Source organism: Pteropus medius, unplaced genomic scaffold (assembly GCF_902729225.1).
Source record: "Pteropus medius unplaced genomic scaffold, Ma_sr-lr_union100, whole genome shotgun sequence".
NCBI lineage: Eukaryota > Metazoa > Chordata > Mammalia > Chiroptera > Pteropodidae > Pteropus > Pteropus medius.
In genome coordinates, this window is record NW_024340699.1 from 10,912,218 (window position 1) to 10,925,787 (window position 13,570).

The following is a 13,570-nucleotide window of genomic DNA, read 5'->3' on the forward strand; positions in this document are numbered from 1 at the left end:
AATTGCACTGCATTGCTTTATAGAAGTGAAATTTCCTTGACTCCTTTCATGATAGTGCTGACTTCTATATGCATCCCAAACTCACATAGATTGAGGGTGTATCGAACTCATGTACCTTTCCCAAATGGGACTTGGTGTTCAAAAATTAAGTAACCGAGAGAGCACCAGTAATATGAGAAGTTAGTAACTCAAATACAAGGCGACCTTCTGTTCAGACATAAGTCAGGGCTTGGCGGGGATTGGAGAAGGCTTCCTGGAGGTGGGGGCTTTGAGCTGATCTTAAAGAAATTAGAGCCTTCTGAGCTGGGTCAGACACTCCAGGCAGAAGGCACAAGACAAGCTGAGCTGGGCTGGGGGCTCTCCGGGATATCCCCCTTTCATCCACACAGCTCCGGGCCAGCCTCACCAGCTGGGGAATCTTGGGCACCCCTTCTCCACTCTCTGAGCCTCACTGCCTATCTGCAAAGTGGGGGTAAATGGCACTTATTTCATGTGGTCTCAAGGGATACAAGAGCTTGGAAAGTAGAGCTGGAATTGGGCCTTCTTGGACAAATCATTCCGCCTCCTGAGTCTAGAGTTCTGATCTGCAGAATGGAGTCCAGTGAGGGCAGGGACTAGCAGGCTTCACTCCCCGCTGAGTGAGGTCTGGACTCCTGCACAGACAGGAGAAGTGCTCAGAAAATGCCTGCGAGGCGAATGAATGAATGAGGAATGCCTGTTACTCCCTCTGCGGGGCCACACTTGTCCCCAGCTCTTCCCATGGCTGATTCCTTGCTGTCCCTCAGATGGAGGCGACATGCCCCCAGGTTCTCCTTGAGCCCTCCAAAGTAAACTCATCACTCTTGTTTTGTTTTCTTTCTGGCTTTGATCATTAAATTATGTGATCTTAATTGTTTGTTATTTCTGTCTTAACCACTAGCATGCTTCGTCTGTATCGTGGGTACAGCACCTGACACAGAATGTGTTTGATGAATATTTTAATGAGTGAGGGAGTGAATTCCTAAATATAGGGTCCCTCCCTCAATATTTTGACACTGCCTAGGTTTCTCCTAATTGTAGGTACTTGATGGCACTCCTACCCCAGTCACCTGATTGGACTGCCTTCTCCAAGTCTGTCAGTATGCTGTCCGAGGTGACCTTCCGGCCCGTGTGTACATCCCGCCCACCCCAACCCCGCACTCCGCCAAGGCGAGGGCTTAGCCTCCGGTGGCCCAGCACCTGGAACAGGGCTTGGCGCAAAGAAGGCCTTCTCAAAATGTTGGAATAAATGGGTGAAAAGCCAGCAGGCTGACGAGCCTGGCATCCCGAGGGCACCCAGGCACCCCGCGCGCCTTCCCGTCCCGGGCGCGGGAATGGCGAGGGCGGGAGGCTCGGCGGTTCTCCCGCCACCGGGTGCAAACTTTCAAAAGATGCGGCGGCCGCGGCCCCGCCCCTCCCGGCGCTGTTGGAGGCGACAGGAGGCGGGGGCGGAGCCCGCGAGCCCGGGCCGGTGGCTCCGCCTCCTTCTCCGGCCGCCACCGCCTCCCTACCGGCTCCCGCCCCAGCTGCCGCCCGCCCGCTCGACTGTGCAGCAGCGATGCCCCGCGGCCCGACCCCGGCCCGGGTCCCCGGCCCACCGCGTAATTAGCCCCGGTGAGCCCCGCGCGCGCCGCCGCCAGCGCCGCGCCCTGAAGCAACGATGGGCAACACCGTGCACAGGACCCTGCCAGGTACGCCCGGGAGCCCTGCCCCGGAGGCGGGCGCTGGGGTGCTCCTCTCCCTGGGGGACCCGCTGGGTGACTTCCGGAGAGCCACCCTCGCCTTGGAGCCCCCAGCGTCCAGCGGGCTGGAGTCTCCAGTGCCTCCCGGACCCCAGATCCGCGTGCGCCGCGCGGCTGGGCTTTGCGCTCCAGGAAGGCGGGTACCGCGTCCTGGTTACCTTGGGGACCCCCGTCCTTGTTCTCTCGGCTTTGGCCAGATGCGAGAAAGGGCCTCTGGGGGCGATGCCATGCGCCCCCTCGCCTTTGTTCCAGCCGGAGGGCGCTGATGAGGAAGCTTGGGGCGCCCCGGGGGATCACTGGAGCCGGGCTCCCCAGAGCTTCGGACGGCCAGAGCCGCCCGTTGGGTGGAGACTGCAGTTGCTGAGGGGGGGTACTCTCAGGGGCACCCCAGTTTCCAGCCGCCCAGCACCCCCGCGGCATAAGCTGCTTTGGTTTGGCCATGTTCCCACGCGCACCCCGGCTGCGCCCCCCTCTGGTGTCCGCTCAACTAGGGACTCCAGCCCCTCGGAGTCGCCGCTGCAGAGCGCATCGCCCCCTAGTTAAAACCACCGCAGAACTGCCGGAGGCAAAGTAAGGGGATCGGGGTGGAGGGCGTGGGGTGGGAGTCGCGGGGCAGAGGAGGCCTTACTACAAAATACCTGGTAATTGTGGGAACCGATCATCGGGGCGGAGGCTCTGTGCCCAGCGCTTTGCTTACCCCGTGCGATATGCAAAGAGTATGCAAAGAAGCTTCGCGTGGTAAAAATGTGTATCTCAGTTTTACAAATGAAGAAATTGAGGCTCAGGGGAGTGGACATGACTCACCCAAGGTCACACCACTAGTAGGGGGAGAATCTAGATTGAGACTGTGTCTGTCTGCCGGCCCTCCTCCCATCCCCCAAGCCTTTAGAATAAGTATTTTCGTTTAAGGCTGGGCATTTATTTGCAGCATCCTTTATGCAGAGGTGAGAGAGGTGTGTGTATGTTTAAAGTACAAAAGCTCAGCTCAGTGGGGAAGCAGTCAGCGGTCGGTAAATTTAGCATGAGGTTTTAGGAGGAGAGGGACATATAACCCCATCTCTGCTCTAACACTCCCATGTAGCCCTCCCTGCTGGGGTTATATGAAGCAATAATTGTTTCTTCCCTGGAGGGGATTGAAATGGATGGAGCTGCGCCCTGGATTCCCAAGGTTGGCTTATGGAAGAGCCAACTCCTTCTACTTTATAAGCCTGGGGGCAGCTTTCTGGCCACTGCACTCAAACCTCCAAGTTCTCAGAGAGGAGTCACCACAGTTAGTGGCAGAGTTAGAATTCGAACCCAGGTCCGTTTCCCAGAGGGTGGCCTCCGCCTCCTACTGACAGGGCTGTTGCAGGGTGAAGAACATACTGACCCAATCAGGAGGTGTCCGGGATGTTGGCAAATACCGCAGCCAAAAAGACATCAGGTGGAGGCATAGGCCCCGTTGTAGGATTTCTTAATTAAGAAATGCTTGTGCTGTTCTCATAAAAAAACATTAAAAAGCCATTCTGCCACTTGTGGGTCAGGTTTGGGGTGGGTGAAGGCACAGACAAGGCCAGGCGAGCTAAATATAGCTGGAGATTTATGTGGTCTCCATCCAACTCAGCCCTCGCTGTGCGGACTGGGCCACCCTGGGCTGGGGGCCCAGGTAGTTAGGTCGGTTACTCGCTACAGTAGCTAAGTGTAGACAATTCAAACTCCACTGGGGCTGAAGCTTGCACTGTGTTTGAGGAAGGGGACAGAACTGGAATTCCCGAGCCACATCAGGTGGCAGCTGCCAAGATTGTGAAGGGCCGTTTATTGTGTTCTGACCTGCCTGCGATTAGTTTCTCACACACTCTGTGCCCTTTATTACACCTCTGCGCTCGGTCCGTGATACTCCCCACGCCTGGAATAGCCTTTCTTGTCTCGTCTGTCTTTCAAAATGCAGCTTAGTTGTCACCTCCTCCGGGAAGCCTTTCTTGACCACCCACACTCAGGTCCCATCTTTTGCTCTGCTACCTCGATCCCTTCTTTAGTCTCTGCTTGTTCATCTGACCACACTGCACTGTGGTTACCTGTCTCCACAGCTCACTTTGGGGCTGCCTGAGGACAGAGGCCATGCCTGGATCATCTTATATTGCTGGTCTTGCAGCCCCGAGCCTGGTGCCTGGCCGGGGCTCAAAGCCCAGCAGCGGAGCTCACATGTTGCCTGCATCTTAGGCTGAACAAACGCGCGGCTCAGTCTTGCCCTGTAGAAATCCTTGTGCTTTCATTCTCAGGAAAAGGACACATGCGTGGGGTTTCTTCTATGGGACTTGAAATAGAGAGCTGGCATTTGCTGAGCACCTGGATTCCATGCCAGGCTTCCTCCATATGTGGCTTCATTGATATGCCAAGCATGCTTCTCCTTAAGGCTCCTGCACTTTCTGATCCCTCTGCCTGGAACCTTCTTCCCCCAGACCTCTGCAGGGCTCTCCCCTCTCTTCCTTCATGTCTCTGCTCCACTGTGGATCCTGCCATTGCCCCCGCCCCCCCAGCACACCCCTCTCCCTCCCCCCTGCTTTGTGTTTCTCCTCAGCCTGGATCACCGTGTGCCGTGCCGTGTGTGTAGTTAGCTGTTTATCGCCTAATAAGACAGACAGATTTTGTCTTATTCACTGCTGTATAGTCAGCGCCTGGAGCAGTGGCTAGTACACAGTAGATGTTCAGTAAATATTAGTCGAATGGATGAATGCATTTAATTCTTGCACCAGCCCTGCAAAGGTAGGCGTTGTCATTGTCATCTTGCAGGTAAGGAAAACACAGCTCACATGCCTCATCCAGTTGACAGAACCAGGGCAGTTCAACCCCAATAAACATGGAGTTCAACCCTGTTTATTGAGCTCCAAAGTCCTGCATTCCTCCTCCAACATATAGTGCCCTCCAGATAGCATTTATTGGGTGCCTCACGGTCGACCCAGCAAGCTATCGTGTACAATAATAAGGAAACACCAAAGAAAGGGAATGTCCTTTATGACCGATTGCGGGGACATCCCTGGGTAGCCCTGGCAGAGGGCGTCGGCGATTCAGATGGGTGCCCTGTAAACAGAAGTGTGCAGGGCTCAGCACGGGAACTCTGGGACTTGCATTTGCTAAGCTCCTGCCGTGTACATCACCCATTCTCTTTCCGGCTGCAATTTCATACTGCAAAGTAAGGTGCCCTTCTCCATCTGAGGGGACTGAGGACCAGAGAGGTTAAAAGACACCTGCCCCAACTCACCCAGTTAGGCAGTGGCAAAGCTGGGCTTAGAAGACCCAGGTCTGTCTTATTCCTAATCCCACAGGGGCCTTTTGTCTGGACTCCATTGGCCTTATTCTGGGTTTTATAAGGGGGAAAGAAAGTGTAAATATGTGGGGCTAGGGGAAGGCAGACTTCCTGGGGACGGGGGAGAAGAGGGGAGGGTAGAGGAAGAGGACCTCTCCTCTGCTTCCCCCGCCGGCATGTTTCAGCCCCTTCTGTCCTGTGTGCATCTCTGTGTCCCACCGTAGTCTAGGTTGGAGGAGAGGCAGAATTCGAACTGCCCATTGGGTTAATCATTAAGTCAGTCCATTTTAGCGTTAGTTCACTCACCCGGATCCTGGAGCTTTGGAGCAACTCTGCTCTGTGCCAAGCTCTGATGGTCTATTTAATTTCTCGTAACAACCCTTTCTAGGGGCTCCATTTATCCCCATTTTACAAGGAGGCAAATGGAGGCTCAGAGAGGTGAAAGACAAAGGCGATGTCCCCGAGGTCAGGCGGGGACCAGTCATCCCACCTGGATACACGGTCTGCAGATGCTGTGTCCAGAACAGGAAATGCCTGCTGCTACCCAGGCCACGCGGACTCGGTTTCCACAGGGCCCCGGCTGAGGACCGCATGGGTCACGTCTGCTGCTTCCTGGCAGTGGGTGGTGATATGCCGAGGGCCTGGCAGCCACTCTTTTCCCTGGATCTGGACGTTCTCAGCCCTGGGGAGGACAGGGGCTTTGTCCCTCTCCTTGTAGCCATCACAGTGGCTGTGCGGATGACCCCAGCAGTGACGTTTCCCTCTCTCTGCACCAATCTTCCTCCTTTACTCAGGAACGATGTGAGGTTAAGCTGGGCTCGCCCGCCTTATCCTGTCCCATCTGCCCCCTCCCACCCGGTTGAACAAGAGGCCTGAGCAGAGCCTCTCAAAGTGACAATGGTTCCTCCGGAGCCCTGAAACCTACAAGGCTGTCAATACATACATTGTCGGGGCCCGATGAGTCAAAGCTCTTTGGTGACAGCCCAAGAGAATGCTGGTGCCGGGGTCTTATTCCTCAGTGGAGGTGGGGAAGAGGGAACGGGTCTGTCCGTCGTGTGGGAAAAGGGGAGAAGGTGCCCGTGGAGACTCTGGAGCCAGAAGAACTAGGGCCTTCCTCTGTTTTCACCCTCTTCCTGATCCCACCTCTGCCCCCCTCACTCTCTCTTCCCTTGGCAGGAAAGGAAAGAGCTCTGGGGCCATGGGAGTAGGGCAAGGCTGCCTGGAGGAGGTGACACCAGACCAAGTGGTCTACGATGACACGGAATAAAATTTCCAAAAATATATCGCGTGCACTCATGTAGTAAGGGTATTTTTGCTCCGTAAACTTTTGTTTCAGGTGTGCGTGCATGCGCACGTGTGCGCAATGGGAAACGTATTTCTCTCCTACAGAGATCGATGGGACCACTCACCGATCAACTGCAGTGGGAGGTCTTGTGTCCTGGTCTAGAACACAGATCTTGGAGTTAGGCTGCCTGGCTTCGAATCTCAGCACAGTCATTTCTCAGCGGAGTGACTCTGGGCCAAGTGCCTCGCTCCCCGTGCCTCAGTTTCCTCATTATGAAATGGGAGGGTGGGGCAGCTCCCTTGTGGCTGGCAGTGGTGAGAGTTAACTGGAAACAGCAGGCAGTCTTTAGCACAATGCCCAGAGCGTTCACTGTCATGGTATCGTTGCTACCATGAAGTGGACAGGCTTGGGCCACCCCTGTCGTTCCTGGAAGGGGCTGGCTGACAGGCACCCTTTGCCTCCTGCCTTGAAAGCCCAGGTAGCCCTAAGGACTGGCAGGTGTCCCTTTCATGTGTGCCGACAGCAGTCCCCAAGGGTTTCTCGAACTTTCTCCTGGACACCTGATTTCTAATGAGAAAAATCTTCTTGGCAGATCACATTTTCCAGTTTTCATTTGTCCACCAGACCTCCAGACTGGACTCTGTGCTGAGCCCTGGGTCGCCTCCTGGGTTTGGGGACTCAAGGTCTAGTAGGAGAGACTGACAGGGACAGGCAGTTATAGCAGTAACTGAGGGAGGGGAAATCCAGGGGGGCTGTGAGAGCTTAGAGGAGAATGCAGGAAGACTTCCTGGAGGAGGTGCTGTCCAGCTGAGCCCAGAAAGCAGAGAAGCTATCCAAGAGAAGGGATGGAGGGAGGCTGTTCATGGCAGAGGGGCTAAATGTGCAAAGGCCTAAGGGGAGGGAGAGCAGGCCATATGTGGGGAGCTGTGGTCTTCTGGGGGTCCCACTGCAAGTGGGGGTGGCATGTAGGGTCAGAGGCCAGGTCAGGGTGTGGGGGAGGATTCTTGCAGGCCAGGGCAGTCAGGAGTCTTAGATTTCCCAGCTGCCACACTCCCCACCGGGATGATGTGCCTCGTTTGCCAGCAGGGACGTAGCATTTGCACCAGGCTGGGCAGCAAGGACCCCTCAGAACAGGCTGTTTAATCTCCGCGGTCAAGAAAAGTCAGCGCTGCCTTCTTTTGGACCAAAGGGCTTTCTGTACTTAGTGATGCTCTATGCTAGCTTAAAATAGAAGCCCAGAAGGCAGGTGTATGATTAGAGATTAAAGCAGAGAGGGAAAGGGGAGGAGGCCCGAGTGCCACCCATAGGGCGGTGGAGCAGAGTGGTCAGAGCTGTGGCATGCCTGCCCCACGCCAAACCCTTCTTCCATTGCATCCTCTCAAAGCCGTCAGGACCGGCCTTCCAGAAGCGGTCTCCCACTTTGCAGATGAGGAGACTGAGCTCAGAAGGGTAACAAGACCTGCCTTGGGTCAGGTGGCCGGGAAGTGGCAGAGCAGAATTTGACCCCAGGCTTGTCTGACTCCGAAGCCCCTTCTGTCTATCACCAGGGACGTTGCCCCTTGTCCTCCTCCTGAGTCCTGCCCACCCCTAAACAGTCCTTCCCACAGATGCAACTTCTCTCCTTTTCTGTCCTGGGTAGGTGAATGACTTCTGTCCACAGCAATCAGAACGCAGGTGCCTGGGGAAAAGGTCCATCCCCCCGCCCCACTGCACCCCAGGACTGTAGACGCCGTAACTCAAAAGGCGGAGGTGGCCTCTCAACATCGTGCCCTGGAAAAGGAGCAAACCCCTTCCTCCTGCCCAACTAGGGCTCAGGCTTCTGATGTGTCTGCCTAGGAAAAACTGGCCTGCAGTGGGCCACCCACATTCGCCATTGCCGGGTGTCACATAGCACCTCACCCTCTTCCCTGAGCTTACAGGCCCCTCCCATGCAGAGCCCCAGGCAGCCCCCACTGATCAGTCAGCAAGAGCACCAGGCTTGGGGGGAGCCCTGAGTCGTCCTGCACCCAGGGGAGGCGCACGCTGTCCCCCTGCTGAGTTGGTAACAGCCCAGGCTGGGCTCCTGCACCCTTGGTTCTGAGTGTCGGCCCCGCCCCTTAGTCGCGGTATAAGCAGCTTGACTTCTCTAAGCTTTGATTCTTCTGCAGAAAGGGGATAATGATGTTACCTCTCAGGCACGCTCCGCGTCTGACAGATAGTGAATGTTATGACTATGCATTCACTGGGCAAACGAGCCCCTGCTCCTGCTGAGCCCTGCGCTTCTGAGGGAGACAGACACAAAAGAATAATAATAACCACGAGCTTGCATCACGCAGCCGGTCTGTGCCAGACACTGCTCTAAGCAGGTACCTGCATTTAACCCTCAGGACGAACCCCGTGAGGTAGCTCCTATTATTAGTCTTGCATAACTGTTGAGAGAACAGAGAGAGAGGCACAGAGAGGGGAAGTAACTTCCCCAGGGCACACAGCTTGGGGAGTCCAGCTGGAGTGTTGGTGTGTGATGGATGGCTGCGAGGTTGGGGTGTGGGGTCAAGTCGGGGGGCATTTCATATTTGCCCTGGAAGCCTTCATAGTATTGAGCAGGAATCTGTAAGCATTTAGAAATCCTGGCAAATTTGATTTTACTTGCTCGCCTACTTTTTAATTATTTATGTCACATCCTACCTCTGGGCATGGCAGGATGGGGGCAGTTTCCAGGTGGCCTGTGGGTTCACTGTGGGGTCCTCAGCGGATACTCCCTAAGGTCTGATATGTAGATCTCCAGTCCCCTTTCAAAGCAGATCGGGGACAGTCGATGTCCTGAGGTCTTTCTAGACAGCAAAGCAAGAGGCATGTCAAGTCCAGGGGAGCATCGAATCCCCAGCAGCATGGTCTGGGGACCCCTGGAGGCTGAGAGCTACCTGCAGATTCCTGAGGCCAGGGAGCAGACATGATGGAGACGGGCACTGTGGACCAAGCGCAGATGTGACCAGTACGTGGACATCACACAGAAGCAGATTTCAGCTCAGTCGAAGGAATAACTTTCTAACTGTGGAAACTGTCTGAAGTGGAAAGAGGGCAGGGGGAGGAGGCGCGTTTTGCTGGGGCAGCACTGCTGTTTATCCCAGCTGAGGTTTGGCATAGACATTGCAGAGGCACCTGGAGCATCCGGTAGATCTGGGATGAATTGTCCATTAAGATGCCTTTGACCCTGGGGTCTTATGGGGAATGCTGTCCAGTGCCCGTCTGCCGAATGCCTGCAGGACCCTTCACAATCTTTCGTTTACATAATCCTCCTGTCAGTTATGCATGTTATAAGATTTTAGCCCTATTTTATAGATCAAGAAACTGAGGCACAGAAAGATGAAGCCAGCTGCCTCTGCCTGGGTCCATTTTCTGCCCCCAACCTTCCCAGCCTCAGCATTCGCAGAGATTGAGCGACAGATATTTCTGAATGGGGTTTGGGTCAGCCACCCTTGGATGTCAGTCCCAGCTCACCCTCAACTCTTCTCTCTCTTCATCCGTCTTATAAGTGGGACTTGGGTGGCTCAGCCTTACCTCTAGGCAGTAGGGTAAAGCCATTTTGGGAGGAATGAGTGAGGTGGGGGTATCTGGGGCAGTACTGACACTCAGAACTGTCAGAACGCCCACAGCTATTAACAAGTGTATTTTATTTACGTCTCCAACATTGCACATCGCTTATATCACAATCATATCCCTCAAACACATGTTTTCTTTCCTTTTCCCCCAAGGATGATGGATTTATGAGGTGGGTAGGCACAGCCATGCCCCGTGTCTCTAAAGCCCAGTGTGCTGGGTAACTTTCCACTCCAGAGGAGAGCTCCCCTTCTCATTCAGGTTTGGGGCAGTTCAAGGGCAGGAGACAGGAGAACGCATTTTCTGTGTCTCCAGGGATGGCACAGACCTTCATCTCTGCACATAGGTCACCCGGGGCTCCAGTCTCAGGAGCAGAAAGTGCTTAGAATCACCACGTCCCACCTCCCATTTGGTGGATGGGAACACTGAGGACCAGAGCCTTGTGCAGGGTCACACAGAGATTACGCATGTGGTCTTTGACTGGAATCCCAAGAGAGGCGGTTAGAAAGAGCACTGGTTTTGGAGGCAGTCTCAAGTTCAAGTCTCAGTTCTACTATAGCTAGGCTGTGTGACCCCAGGCAAGTCACTTCCTCTCTCTGAGTTTTCATCTCCCCATCTTTTTGGATGAGGATAGTGATGATACCTCCCTCGTGGGGCTGTCATGAGGAATAAATAGGAGACTCCACAAGAAGTTTGAGCCCAGCCCAAGGCAAGGACTCCATACCTGGCCACCGAAGGCAAGGCATCTGTGCTCCTGGAACTGACGGGTAGAGAGAGGAGCAGTCAGACCCAGAAGTCCTGCCGTGTCGTGCCTCTCGAAGCCCTGGGATAGATTGCCAGCGTACCCACTGGTTGGCTAGGGAAGCAGTTCCGCATTCGGGCACACCTCATTGCACTGTGCTTCGCGTTATCACTCTCCCCAGAGGCGGAAGCTAAGACCCTCCACCGACTTTATTGCCGTGGTACTCTTGCGATGGTCTGGAACTAACCCGCAGTAGCTCTGAGCTGTGCCTGTGATGGCCAAGGGCACACATAGGCATTGGATTCAGATCTGACTTGAGTCCTGACCCAGCTGTTGACCTTGAGCCAGCCCCTCCCTCTCTGGGCCGAATGTCTTCATCTGTGCAATGGGTCCATAGGGCTGTAGAAAGGCCCCAGGGAGCCACCACTATCTCAGATCATCAGAGCTTAGGATACATGGATGGAGATTCTTATCAAGGCCCTAGAGTTCGCATTTCCAGATTGAAATCCATGCAGACTTCCTGCAGGCCTCCTCAGTCCACACCCACCTGCTCCCTCGAGCCCTCAGGCATTTGGAAAAAAACCAACACGATGGAGGAGGGGGAGAGAAAAGAGAAAGCTGGATCTTCAGAGAAGGAAGCGAGTGGAAGAGGCACCCTTCGGAGTCACTTCTCGATGGGCCTCAGAGCCAGACACGGCAGGGAAGGAATTGACATTAGTTGAGGACCTACTGTGTGCCAGGCAGTGTTTTCGTTCTTCCCTGCAGGGGTGACTACCACGCTTTGCCCGAGGCAGCCATAGCCTCTTCTTCTCAGCCTTGGGAGCCAGGCTGGATGGGTTCAAATGCCAACTCCACTGCTTCTTAGCTGTGTGACCTTGGGCAGCTCCCCCAACCTCTCTGAGCTTCTCTTCCTCACCTGCAGTAGGTCTGTGGGAGGATCACAGGAGGTGTGGTGGGCGAAGGGCAGGTTTCAGTCTCTGCATTGTCCCCGGGGTGGTCTGCCCCTCTGATCATGCCCCATCCCCATTTTTTTCAGACCGTAGAGAGTTTAGGCACTGGGGCTCCATCCTCCCCACTGTAATTAGTCACCCGCTTTCCTTTTTTAGATGCTTTGCTTATTGTTCATCCCAAGTTCTGCCAAACCAAGGCCTCTGAGCGGCTCAAAACGAGCTAAGTGATGACCTCCACCTCCAGCCCTGCCCCTCCCTGAGACCAAGCCAGGGCATGGCCCACCCTCTTAGCCAGAAGGTGACTTAAGCGACTTGTACATGGTCTGGCTTTTTCCCTGAGGGTGAGGGGTTAAGTGAGAGACCTCAGAGAGGAGTGAGGCATAAAACAGGAAGGATGAGGCTTTGGGGTTAGACAGGACCAGATCCGAAAACAGGCGCTGCCTCGCAGTGTGGACGCTTGCCTCTCTGGACCTCGGTTTCCTCGTCTAGAAGCCACCTGTCAGGACTGGCGACCAGTGAATGGGCTGCGTGGTAAGCACCTGGCACGCACTGGTGCCACAGAGGAGGTCCCCACCCCTCAGGGGTCAGCAAACTCTGCCCAGCGGTGGGGCTCGTAAGCATTTCCTCATCTTTAGAGCTGAGAATGGAGGTTCAGGGGCGCTTTTTCCTGCTCCAGCTCTGCTTCGACCCTGAGAAGCAGGGCCAGTGAATCGCTCATTCGAAAAAGTCGGACGGGGCCTTGCAGGTGCCCGCCCGGGGCTGGAGTTAGCAGACAGCCAGGCTTCTGGGCACTGCCCGAGTTGGAGGACTGTCTGTCCTCCAGGCAAAGAAAAAAAAAGGAGAAAGCTAGCAGACTCTGCCAGCTGGAGGAGAAGCAGGTGCCGAGGGCCTGGACTGTGCCAGCCGTTGGAAGCAACGTTCAAAACCTGGACCACTTTCCTCACGCCCACTGTCCTGGGTCATTTTGATTGGCAGGGGAGAGAGGCAGGGACAGTTTCCACGGGAAAGCCCAGGGCTTGAATCTCATTCTTCAGAGAAGTGGATGCTCCGCTGTTCCTTCCACGCGCCAAACACTCCGGTGGCCCCCAGAGCCTTCATGAGACCCTGAACCTCTGTGTCGCCTTAAGACCCATTGTGACGTAGCCCCTGCTCCCTCTCCACCTTCCCCTCTCCCTTCTGCCCAGTGTCCCTTGCATTCCCCAAGTGCACTCAGCTCATTCTCACTCTAGGCCTTTGCCTGGGCTGTTCCCTCTGCCATCTTTTGTCATCCTCCCTGCCACTTCTTCCTCCGCCTGCAGAATGGCTTCTCTGAGAAGCGTCCCCTCGACCCCAGTGCTTCATGCGGACCACACTGTGCAGTCATGGTGTCTGTTTCCCCCGGCCGGTCTCTCAGCTCTGGGGGCGGGGGCCCAGGGACTGTGTGTGACTCGTCAGGACCTGCGACCCAGCAGCCAGCGCAGGCCCTAGCATGGAGCAGAGGCTCCATAGATGTCAGACGGAGGAGGAAATGATGTTCTTGAGAAAGAATGAGGGCACTTTCCCCCACCCCGACCCTGGGAGCTGGCGCCTCTGAGCTTGGAGTTTCCTGGGTCCGTTTATCAAGACGAGACCTCAGTCAGGGGGCCCAGCAGAGGGCTGACGCAGGCTTGGGAATCCCAGTGCCACTGAGCACACTTTGAGGGGGCGTTGGGATGACCTCACCCCCTGGGAACTCGGCGCATCCAGTCCACTTGAGCAAAGAGGACTGCCACTCAGGCCTGGAAGGAGCTGGCTTTTCTCCCAATAAGCAATGTTGCATGACCTCTGGCCTCCTGCCCAGGCCTCCTTGTAGCTGCTGACAGGAGAGTCACTGGCTGCACAGGGGTGACTGGTTTTGTTTGCAAGGAAAAGTGGGGTGGAGAGTGGGATGGTGGTTTCCAGCGCGGGCTGGCCTCTTTCCATCCGGGGTGCTGGCTGAGCAGGCCTCTGCAACGG

General features: G+C 55.4%; 2 protein-coding genes across 4 annotated transcripts in view; both read left to right on the top strand.

Annotated features, from left to right (window-relative positions):
* Nucleotides 1-1,505: 1,505 nt before the first annotated feature.
* The window catches only part of NEURL1B (neuralized E3 ubiquitin protein ligase 1B), a 29,012-nt gene continuing 16,947 nt past the window's right edge, over nt 1,506-13,570 (top strand). The window contains exon 1 of one of the 3 annotated variants that reach the window (XM_039878015.1): nt 1,506-1,709. In XM_039878015.1, coding sequence (XP_039733949.1) covers nt 1,679-1,709 — 31 coding nt within the window. In that variant the 5' untranslated portion in view covers nt 1,506-1,678. The remainder of the gene's footprint in view (nt 1,710-13,570) is intronic. The other 2 variants (XM_039878007.1, XM_039878024.1) reach the window with 2 other exon arrangements.
* ERGIC1 (endoplasmic reticulum-golgi intermediate compartment 1) overlaps nt 1,956-13,570 on the top strand; it is a 183,141-nt gene continuing 171,526 nt past the window's right edge. Inside the window, exon 1 of the mRNA XM_039878052.1 lies at nt 1,956-2,330. Coding sequence (XP_039733986.1) covers nt 2,200-2,330 — 131 coding nt within the window. The 5' untranslated portion in view covers nt 1,956-2,199. The remainder of the gene's footprint in view (nt 2,331-13,570) is intronic.